Genomic DNA, 12,000 nt, shown 5'->3' on the forward strand with positions numbered 1-12,000 from the left:
ATGGTCTCTATAGGTTCTCTCTCCCCTTTGTTGGGTATTTCAGCTAATGTCATCCCAGTCGGGTCCTGAGAATTTCTTGCTTTTCTGGCATCTGAAACTTTCTAGTGGCTAACCCTAGTTCCCCATGTCTCACTGCTACACACCTCCTTTCAATTTCCTAACCCTCGGTACTTCCCCCTCCCCCCCTCCGTCTCTGCCCACACCTTTTCCTTCTACCTATTTTTCTTCTCCTCCTCTCTCCCTCCCAACCTCTCTCTCCCTCCTTTAACCTCTCATGATTATTTTGTTCCCCCTTCTAAGTAGGACTGATACATCCACATTCTGGACATCCTTCTTTTAGAGGTTAATATGAATTGTATCATGGGTATTCCAAGGTTTTTTTCTAATATCCATGTATCAGTGAATATATACTGTGTGGGTTATTTTTATGATTGGGTTACCTCACTCAGGATATTTTCTAGTTCCATCAATATGCCTGCAAATTTCAGGCTCTGCTCCACACTTTGTATCTTTATCTCCTCTCATGGGTATTTTGATCCCCATCTGAGAAGAACCTAAGTATCCACACTTTGGTTTTCCTTGACCAAGGTATCATTGAGTAGAGAATTGGGTTCAGGTGCTGCCATATTGTCTTGATTTCTGTTAGTAATGTTCCTGCATTTGCCTTTTGCCATCTAGTTCTCACTGGTGTTAGTTGGTCTTGTTGTCAATGCTGGACTCACCAGTGCAATCTTCCTCTTTGCAGGTGGTCTCTGGGTACACAGCTGACCTCTTGCACTGCCTGGAGACTGAGTGCAGTGGCCCAGGCTGTTCAGGATCCTGAAGCTGAGGCCTGAAGGCTCCCAGAGGCCTCAGGGCTGGATCCTCTTCTCTGCAGGGCCTGACTCACCAGAGCACACTGCTTGCTCCCAGCCGGCCTCTGGGTGTACCGCTGGCCTCTTGTACTTCCTGGAGATGGGGTGCCTTGGCCCAGGCTGTTCCTGATCCAGAAGCAGAGGCCTGAAGGCTTCCACCAGAGGCCTCAGGGCTGGATCCTCTGCTTTGCAGGGCCAGACTCACCAGAGCTCGCTGCTTGCTCCCAGCCGGCCTCTGGGTGTACCCTAAAATATAGTATTAAGAATAATTCTTTAAGTACACATGGAGTTACCTATGGTTCCAGATGAATAGGCAGCAGAGGATGTCCTTGTTGGACATCAAAGGGAGGAGAGGCTCTTGGTCCTGGAAAGGCTCAATGTCACAGTGTAGGGGAATGCTGGGTCAGGGAAGTGTGAGAGGGTTTATTGGGGAACAAGAGATGGGTTATGGGATTTGGGGGGGGGGAGGACCAAGAAAGGGGAAAACATTTGAAATGTAAATAAAGAATATATATAATAAAAAAGGATAACTCTTTGTTATTTTCTTAAGGAGGAAAGAGAAATGAAAGGGATGTGATTCTATTTCAATTAAAATATATTGGAAACAGAATAATTTCATGCTTGTCAAAATGTTCTAATTACAGTTATCACTGGAACAAATGGGCAATAACATTTATTTAAAAAAAATCTTAAATGGTGAAAAAACTTAAGTCTCTAGACTTATCCTCTCTAGAAACCTCCCTTACCAAAGGGAGTTATTTAGTAATTTATATCAGCACTGTGCCCTTGTTAAATCTATTGTCTTCATTTCAGGTGTCCTAGTCTACTTTTGAAAGGTTTGTATATGGTAGTATGTGGGGAAGTGGACCATGCCACCCTACAGAAGAACTGGTAAGGTAGTAGAAGTTCAGAACCCTGGTAAATCTCATAATTGAGAATAGCAGGAGTTCAAACTAGCTCTGAATCAGGATCTTCTTCTTGATCACAACACTCCACAAAAAAGACCACGACAACCAATCATGTAACACAGAACTTAGAGTTCTCCAGGGTAATGAGGTATCTAAATATGTGCTTAGCCAATGAACTTTCCTTCAAGGGCATCCCTTCCTGCAAAAGTTATTTAACCTCTTGTTCACCCTGAGTAAGATGTATACATCCCCATCCACCATGAATAGAGGAGATTGGAGAAGTAAGAACAGTCTCCTCATCAAGCATTACCATGGGGGGAGAGGGAAAGCATTCATAATTTAGAGCTTTGCCTAAGTCTCCCATAGGAGGGACCTCTAAACTCCTGGCATTCACTTGGAGCTAAGCTGGATTTCCCTCATTCCAGGCTCATAGAGTTCAGTATTCCCATTCTCAACTCCTTAAGTCCCCAGCAGTGACTGGGTATACAGGAGGATGGGAAACACCATTCTCAACTCCTCACAGTTCTGAGCAGTGTCTAGGAGACACAGCTTGAGAAACGCAGCTTCTGTCCCAACCCCTGCTGTATCTTACCTGGAGAAACATGTGCTGGGACACCTATCTTAGACTGTGTTTTGCCTCCCTTGCTGGCTCTTGAGCACCCCAGCAGTGAGGAAAAAAATGTAGCCTAATGCCCTTGTGTTTTGCCTCCCCCAAGGGGTACATCTGCAGCATTCTGACACCCCAGAGGAGAGGCATAAATGTAGATACTCAGTAGTATATTAAAAAAATATTGGACTTAAACAGTGGTGGACCAAACCTTTAATGCCAGAACTTGGGAGGCAGAGGCAAGTGAATCAGTGAGGTTAAGGTTAGCCTGGTCTATAGAGTGAGTTCAAGGACAGCCAGGCATCCAGGGCTATAAAAGAGAGACCTTGTCCCCCAAAACCGCATGTGTTGGGGGAAATATTTTTAATATTATAATTAAAAATTATAATATTGGTGGGGTTAATTTATATATATATATATATAAATTCTCAATCCACAAGATTCCCATACAATAATTTCAGAACCAATTGATAATGATACAAGCTGCCCACCTAGATTAGACCAGTTATCCAAATTATTCTATCCTTTTATGATATTCATAGCTACCTGTGGCTATTTAAAGCCACATGGAATCTGAAATATCTTCCTCTTCCTCCATCTCCCTTCCTTCCCTCTCCTGCTCCTCTCTGTCTCTGAAACTCTTAGTTCTGCCTCCCTTTACCCTGTCCAATCACCGGCATCTTGTTGTATTAATACTTAAATTAATTGGGAGAAAATTCTGCTACTGTGTGTGTGCACGTGTGTGTCTGTGTGTGTGTCTGTGTGTGTGTTTCCAAATAAACATTAAATTTATATTTACTTGTGTATTTTATTCTTCAGTGTTTGATGTTTTCCATATAAATGCTTCAACTTGTCAGTTACATTTATTATAAAACATTTCGTCTTGTTTTCATGCTACTATGAACACAATTATTTACTTAGTTTTGTGTTTATGGTTGTGTTTATGTTTGTTTGTTTAACCAGTGGGAACAATGGTAATTTTATTTTTTAATTACTTAATCTATTTACTTTACTTCCTGACCACAGTTTTTCCTCCCTCCCCTCCTACTAGTCCTGTGAATTGTAGTATGATTATCTTTTACTTTAGGGCAAATATCTACGTATAAGTGATTGTATACCATTAACTGTACTGGCTGGCTTTGTGGCAACTTGACACAAGCTGTAGTTATATCACCCAGAAAGGAGTTTCAGGTGAGGAAGTGCCTCCATGAGATCCAGCTGTAAGGCATTTTCACAATTAGTGATCAAGTGGAGAGGGCCCCTTGTGGGTGGTACTATCTCGAGGCTGATATTCTTGGGTTGTATAAGAAAGCAAGCTGAGCAAGCCAGGGGAAGCAAGCCAGTAGCTAACATCCCTCCATGGCCTCTGCATCAGGTCCTGATTCCTGACCTGCTTGAGTTCTAGTCATGACTTCCTTTGGTGATGAACAGCAGTGTGGAAGTGTAAGCTAAATAAACTCCCCCCCAACTTGCTTCTTGGTCATGATATTCTTGTAGGAATAGAAACCCTGACTAAGGCATTAGCCTTTCTGTGTTTGTGTTCTAAGTGAAAATAATCATATTTAACAATATAATGTATAAAAAATAAAACATAGTCCATCACATTGAAGTTGGCTGTGGCAAACAAACAGTGCAAAAAGAAGCCTAAGAACAGAAACAAGAATCAGAAAACTTCTTTACACTGAAGAGACCCATAAAAATACTGTGGTGAAAGCTATAAAATGTATAAAGAAGACCTTGTTTTATCATCTAATATGATGTTATCTTTAGAATTTTTATACAATGACTTATTGCTTTGATGTTTCTTCTATACCTAGTTTGTTTATATATTTTTTAAAAATCATTAACAGCATAAATTTGTAGGGTAAAGATTTTTTCAAAATTTACAAATTATTAGATGTTCCATATTAACAGAATGAAACAAATATCACATGATTGGAGTGATTGTGTATGAGTGCTGAAATTAGACCCCTTGGCTTTATGTTCTGACCTTATCATTTATAAGTCTGAGATATTGATAATGCCATTTATCAGTTTTGGAAGTCAGATATTTTTCAGGTATACAGAAGAGATTAGGCTATACTAAATAACTTTTGTTATGATAATTTCTAAAACATTTCAAGTACACCGAAAAATGTGAAAAATAATTTTTTATTTTCATAGCAATTCACTATATTTATATATCTTGTCTCATATTACCAGCCAAGACATTGAACTTAGATAGAAAATATTGCTGGATAATGGCCAATGGAAAATAATTCCTGGATATAGGCAAGACTTTTATGCTTACATCACACAATTCCTCCCAGATAACTTCATTGGACTAAAGGCGCATATAGCTGTAAAAGTATATATCAGAGGCAACTTCTTAGTTACTTTACCCTTTTTTGTTCTTTCTGAATTCTGACCGGCTGGTTCAACTCAATTGTTCCAGTTCAAAATTCTCTCCAAACTGACTGATTCAATTTGTCTTCTCTTGGCTTGGGACTACATTGCTCTGATTAGAAAAAGTGACTCTGAATTCCACTAACTGAACTAACAGAACTTCTCTGGATGGAACTGAATTGAACTTACTGAACTACTCTCCACTCCTTACTCATTCTGCTGCTCTTGAAAGTAGCTTCTCTTTCCTGTCTGTTACCATGGGAATTGGGTATTTCCTGTCTGACTCATTCTGTCAAATCTCTCTTTGACATGTCAGTTTGTTTGTCCCTTAATTAGATATCACTTTCAAACATGGCTGTTTCCTTCTACAAACTAAACTCATCTTTATTGATTTAGATTAAAAGTGTGTATTAAGGGCACGCCTGTATCCTGGGGGTAGGGGGTCAAAGATGTGTCATTCAAGCCAGATCACACAGACTAAGAAGGTCTTTGCATAAGATCCCTTGCCAGAGGGGCCATGTTGATGGATTAAAGTTCCCCTACACATACGTAAAAAGTAAAAATATTATGAAGGTAAAAACACTTCCAATGTACATCAAAGCCTATAGAAATCATCAAAAACATATCAAATGTATATAGAAGATTTTTCTAGAATTTTATTTAGTTGTTATTGTTGGTAGAGAATGTTAGTCACTTAAGCATTTGAGTTAAATGAGAATGGAAAGAGCCAAGAAAATATAGACCAGGAATGTAAATGCTATAAATGTAAAGTGCTTGGATAAGAACACAATAGCTACAAACTCTCAGTCATCTTCACCAAAACAGCTAGAAAATAGTAGGAAGCCATCTGGAAAAAAATGACTTCTTTCTCAACTAATGACTTCCTGCCATCACTATTAGCTACTGGAAAATTGTTGATTTTTCCCTATTGTCCATGTTCCCAATTCTATGAACATTTTCTTTATGCTGAAAGTTATTAATAACAATAATAGTATGCCAGTGTCTACAAAATTGTTCTCAGAATTAACAAATAAATAAGCAAGTTTTCTGTCTAAAGTATCTACCTGCAGGGACAGGTTTAATTATAACAGCAATTAATATTTGGAAGCCTAAATAAATGAAGACATAAATCACAAAGGTGAATACGATTCTGCAAATCTAGCTCCCCACAAGCACAACAATTTGTAGATATTCACACATCTGACTTTCTTCACAAGTGATATAAAAGCCCCAGTGAGAGTAAGTGTCTTGATTTACAACATAATAAGCACTGAAAATAGCGTGGAACAAACTTGCTGCATCTATCCCTTTCCAAGTCTAAGAGGAATGTAGAGAACTGTTCTCTATGGAAGAGAAGAGATTAAGTCTGGGTCTTAATCTATTATTATTATTATTATCTCTTATTGTTGAAGCACAACAATAGGCCTGCCATGATTAAACCCAGCATCTTGGTGATCAATCCACAGACTCAATCACCAGAACTTAATTCCTCCATTATTCTTCCCCTAGCCTTGGACAACAGAGGGCAAGACACTACCTAGAACAAAGAATGAACTCTCCCAAGGACTGTGCTTTGGATTCAGAACCAGGCCTCCCTAAGGAGATGCTCCTCCAAGAGAAACCAAAGACTTTCATTTCTAGGTCAGAATTTTAGTGGGGTGCTCTCTAACTGGTGAACCCTGAAACTCATGCTACCATACATATTTTGGCTTAGACCATCATCAGTGCTTTCGCTTAATGAATCTAGAGCACTATTCCTTTCCTAGAGATTGTCCAGGTTGTTGTAGCTATTAAACTTCGGTTTAACCCAACTTAGCATTAGCCTCGGCAGCCTGGGGAATCTCTCCTCTAGTCTTGGACAGCACAGCTATTTTCATGTCAGTGAGGAAAACTGTCTCTAAAGCTAATCCACACAACATTGAGACAAGGTGAGGCAGGACCCTATAGTAGCCTGAAACAATTACCAACTGTGCTAGGAGCCTGCATACATCCTGAAACTATAAACCTTTATGGTTGTGGGATACATGAGATTCACTTGTAATCCAGGTTAGCAGTTGGGGACCAAAGAACTCCCATCAGCATTAGTACCAAACCTAAAATCTCCCATATGGAGTCAACTTTCTATGTTCTAAATAGTATTTTATTATTTATATAATTTAAACGTTATCTAATGAAAATAGTAAGTTATATAAGTGAACTATTTGTTTTGATTAATAAGAAATACTGCTTTCATAACTTTTTCAAAATATCACTTTATAAATTAACCCATGAAATTAGTTTTAAGGAATAAGCTTTTCTGGAGTACTTTTAGCCTGTATAATTGCCAAATTATAATTATCAAAGGCTTTTAAAGAATATAATTGTATGTTTCTTTAAGTAACTGTTCCTTAATTATTTGTGTCTACTGTATTTGTGTCTATATGCTTATAGATCAAAGCAATTTTGAATTATATATTTCAACAATAGAAAGATATTTTGATCTTGTATAAAAGAAAATTAAAATAAAAATGCACATGATAGATTAGTCTTTAATACTGGGCACAATTACACAAATAACTAATTGTAGATATTCATTATTAAAATTTCTTTTCTGCTTTAGGTAAATCATGAAGTAAGTTTTATTACTTTTATGAAGCAGAAAATATTTTTCTAAGTACTGCTCCAAAGGCTTGTTTAACTTGCTTATTCCTCAGTGTATAAATGAATGGGTTCAACATAGGGGCAATTGAAGTGTTGAGCACAGATATTCCTTTGCTCAAAGTCACTCTTTGATTTGCTGAAGGCTTTATGTAGATAAATATGCAACTCCCATAAGTGAGGGAAACAACAATCATGTGAGAAGAACAAGTGGAAAAGGCCTTTTTCTTTTGTTGAGCTGAAGGGAATTTCATAATTGTCTTGACAATGAGGGAATAAGAAAGGATGACTATTACTAATGTGACAATGAGTGTCATGAGAGCTAAGATAAAAGCCATCACTTCTAGTAAATTTGTGTCTGAGCAAGACAGTTGTAGGATAGGAGAAACATCACAAAGGAAATGGTCAATGACATTTGAAGCACAGAAATCCAAATCAAGGCCAATAATCAGTGGTGGGAAAATAACCAGGAATCCAGTTATCCAAGAACCCAGGACAAGCTGATGACAAACTTTTCTGCTCATGATAGATGCATAGTGCAAGGGTTTGTGGATGGCGATATAGCGGTCATAGGACATGGTAGCCAAGAGGAAAAACTCTGTGCCCCCCAAGAATATATAAAAGAATAATTGACAAAAGCATTCATTATAGGAAATTGTCTTTTCCTGGGTTACAATGCTGATTAAAAATCTGGGAATGCAGGTTGTTGTAAATAAAATTTCCAAGAAAGAGAAATTACGGAGGAAAAAATACATTGGTGTCTTGAGAAGGGGATCTAGCAGAGTGAGGGCAATGATAGATAAGTTTCCTAGAATACTCAACAAGTAATTTAGTAAAAGAGACACAAAAATCACAAGCTGTAACTGAGGATCGTCCGTCAGTCCAAGAAGGATAAACTCTAACTGTCTTGTATGGTTCTTCATTTCTCTTTGGTATATCATTCAAGTTCTAAAAAAAAGAGGTACATAAATTAAAATCCACATGAGTATATGTATACAATAAATTACAGGATCCATATTCCTTAACACAGCCCTTTCAAATATAACATCTGTGGATACTAGAGAAATGGTGGTGACTATATAACAATAATTCTCCACTATGAGTTCAAAGGTAATAGAGAATTCAACTCAACATTAGAAACTGCTCTGAAAAACTTGAAAGAGCATAGGTTTTTATTCTTTCAATTTAAACTTTGACTTAATTGTAGCTAAGTATAAATCTGTTAAAATATTAAATATCTTTGTATTGGGAATAAAAATAATCCATTAAGTATCATATTACTCTTTTTATCTAAGGTTAATTATGTCAGTATAATAAATTGAAATCTATAGTTTAATTAGTAACCTTTAACTTTTACACTGAAGAATATGTCTTGTTACCTCTTATAGCTTTTCTGTGAAGTACAGCCAACATTGTAGTAGAATACAACCAAGCAATTGAAGTTTAAATGCAAAATAAAAAACAGATCAATATAAAACAATTAGAGAGATTATTAAATATTTACAAAACATCCTTAAAGTAGGTTTAAATTTATAGTTTGATTACATAATTACTATAAGTATTGTCAACATTAGATATATTTTATCAAAAAAGATCAAATATTATGTTGTTAGCTCACATATTTTCATACTAGAAAAACAATTGCAGGTTTGCTGACTGATATATATATATAGTCATGGTTTCAGCTAAAAATAATGTGTAGTAAACTTGAAGATAACCAAAATTAGAGAAATTCAAAATATTCTATGTTGACTTTTTGAAGTTAAAATGTTTAGTTATGTTATAGGTCTTTTATTATGTTTTGTCAATCATAGTCTTTTTCTGTTTTAGGAAATTTTGTTATTGCATTGCTGAATACAGAAATTTTTCTTATGTTGTAAGTTTTATAATATTGTTTCCAACTTTCTGTACACCTCTCTAATTTACTCTAAAATTCATGGTAACCTTTTTTTTTTAATTATTTGTAAAAACTGTCAAGTAGTGAGCATGCAATGAGTAACCGATGCAACCTTGAGGCCTATGAATCTGACCTATCAACAATGACAAGACTTGCAATAAACTCCTAAAAAAAGGAAATAGTGAGTTTCATGTCTTAGTGGTAACCAACAGTTCTGTAATTGGACTTAAAGCCTACTCAACAGGAAGGAAATCATGCCTGGTACTGGAAACCTAGTCAGTTACCCAGGAATAGTGATGTCATGGATCTTAGAGGAAAATCTACCATAGCCACTTTACTAAACTTGCATAATTACTAACTGTATACAAATGCTATCCTTATACCACAGATAAGTGTAGCTTTCACCCAGCATCACAGAAACTATTTGCAGTGGATTGAGGCCATCTCAGAAAACCACAACTGGCCACAATTGAGTACAACTCATCATGTAGTATCTTGCCACTGATAGATACATAGATAAGACAACCCTTACAGGTAAGGATCAAGGGATTTCCTAGAATCCCTTGAAAAAACATTTAAGATCCAAAGAATAAAAGTTATGAAGTCTGATTCAGGTAGTTATATTGCAATTTCTAAGTTTTGAACCTGAAACTACAGTGGAGAATTGTGGAGAAAATTGTAGTCCTCCTGTTGGCTAATTAGTGAAAAGCTAGTCATGTTAAAAATGACTTGTGTCATTCACAGGAAGCTTACTTGTGTCTTGTAGAAATTACAGGGAAGCTACATCCAAAACAGAGTTTTAAAGAAAGATTCAATTCAATACCTCATTCCTTGATCTTGTTTTCATTTGGTACTTTTCTTTTTAATAATATACCCATCTTCTTATTCAGCAAAAAAATTTAGCATTTCTGTAATCAAATGTGTGTATCCCACTATTTTTAAACATAGGAAAAAGATACTTGTTTTACAGCAATTAAAAATTATCAATGAGTTATGCTTGCTCAAAATACATTGATCACAATCAACATTTCCAAAGGACTATTTTTCCTGTTATAATACTGTACTAAAACATGGTTATTTGATGCTCTTGGGAAAAGTGACTTCTAACAATTTATGTCTGAATGATTTTTAACATGACTAGCTTTTCACTAATTAACCATTTTCTCCACAATTCTCCACTGTAGTTTCAGGTTCAAAACTTAGAAATTGAAATATAGCTACCTGAATCAGACTTCATAACTTTTATTCTATGAGAATAACATTGGTAAGAAGTAATGTGTTTTATACAATGAAAAAAAAATCAAGGTTTCATGATTTGGTCATTTGTATTTTGAGTAGTTTCTATATCACCTTAGTATCCCTCAGCCTTTCCCTTCTGAGTTTGATGTTGTCTTTTTGATTTAGTTTTATTGAGTAAATTATTCTTGAATGTTTAAAAGAAAATTAATGTTATTACTCCACTTACCATTAACTGAACATGTTAGCATCTTTACTTGAATATATCAACAATTATAATAAAAAGCAATTATATTCATTAAAACAATATTTAATCTTGTGGAGACGAAAACTTAAATAATAGCACAAAATTAAGATGTGAATTTTAAATTTCAAAGTGATATTTGTTTTCAATCACATCTCTGAGAATCTCAGCTCATGCCTTAGATAGCAAGGAATTCAATTAACCATTTTTAAAATACACGAGAAATAATGAGATAAGACATGTATGTACAACTAATTTAATCTTACACTTTCATAAAAATTATTAAAACTGAAATATTCTCTTGTAAATTAGCTAACACCAGTTTCCTAGTTTTTAAACAGTAAAATAGCCTCTCTTTGAGAAATCTAAGGAGACAGTATCCTTAAGGAAAAGAAAGAATAAATTTAAAACATGCAAAGCAATTTTAAAACATCAGTAATAGGCTTTTCATATTTATCACTGAATTAAAATATGTTATTAGCTGGAGGTTGTGATATACTCAGGAGCAGAGTTATGAAGATGGCAAATTCAATTCAGATTATTTACACAGTTAGACCTCATTTTAAAAGTAAATGTTCTACTTAAGAAGCTGAATCAGGAGGACTGCCACAACTATTCAACCTGGATTATATAGTGATTACCAGACCATCAAGGAACATGGGTCATCTCCAAAATGTTCATTTTTATGAGTATAATGATATAAAGTACTACATTAAAAATAATCGCCTTGAGGACTTGGGAGTGGCCCAGTGAGGGCTAAGTAAGTGAAACATCAGAGCATGAATTTTGATCCCCAAAATCCACATAACAACTGGATACAGTGTGTCTGTAATCTAGGGTTGCTGATCCTGGGACCTCATTTACTGGTCAACCAGCCAAGCAAAAACAAGGAGCTTCAGATTCAATAAGAAAGCATACCTCAAAATTTAGGTCAAGTCACCAGGAAGACATCTTGATTGTATGGGTGGATGCAAGCATACACATGCATCATTGCCCTCCATACATACTGATATTAAAAACATACTTTCAAGACCATTATAGAAACACCATAGCTAGTGTGAAATAATATTGTGTTCTATAACAATTATTATTATTTGTTTGGAGGTTATTTGGAGATAATCTAACAATTATTTGGAGATAATGACAAATTAATCCCTTTTGAGGAATAATTATTTGGAGGATCTATGTTTGTATTCCCAGTGTGTGAGTCTATCACTAAGGCGACAACATTT

The 12,000-nt window shown here is 35.7% G+C and overlaps 1 protein-coding gene across 1 annotated transcript; it reads right to left on the reverse strand.

Annotated features, from left to right (window-relative positions):
- Positions 1–7,381: 7,381 nt before the first annotated feature.
- LOC127670794 (olfactory receptor 6C70-like) lies at positions 7,382–8,332 on the reverse strand. Its single transcript, XM_052165319.1, has one exon. The coding sequence runs from the start codon at positions 8,330–8,332 to the stop codon at positions 7,382–7,384; it is 951 nt and encodes a 316-aa protein (XP_052021279.1).
- Positions 8,333–12,000: the final 3,668 nt, after the last annotated feature.

Source organism: Apodemus sylvaticus, chromosome 20, assembly GCF_947179515.1.
Source record: "Apodemus sylvaticus chromosome 20, mApoSyl1.1, whole genome shotgun sequence".
NCBI lineage: Eukaryota > Metazoa > Chordata > Mammalia > Rodentia > Muridae > Apodemus > Apodemus sylvaticus.

Excerpts from the sequence above, each read along its gene's own strand:
- LOC127670794 (XM_052165319.1), bottom strand. The coding sequence starts at position 8,332 with ATGATATACCAAAGAGAAATGAAGAACCATACAAGACAGTTAGAGTTT.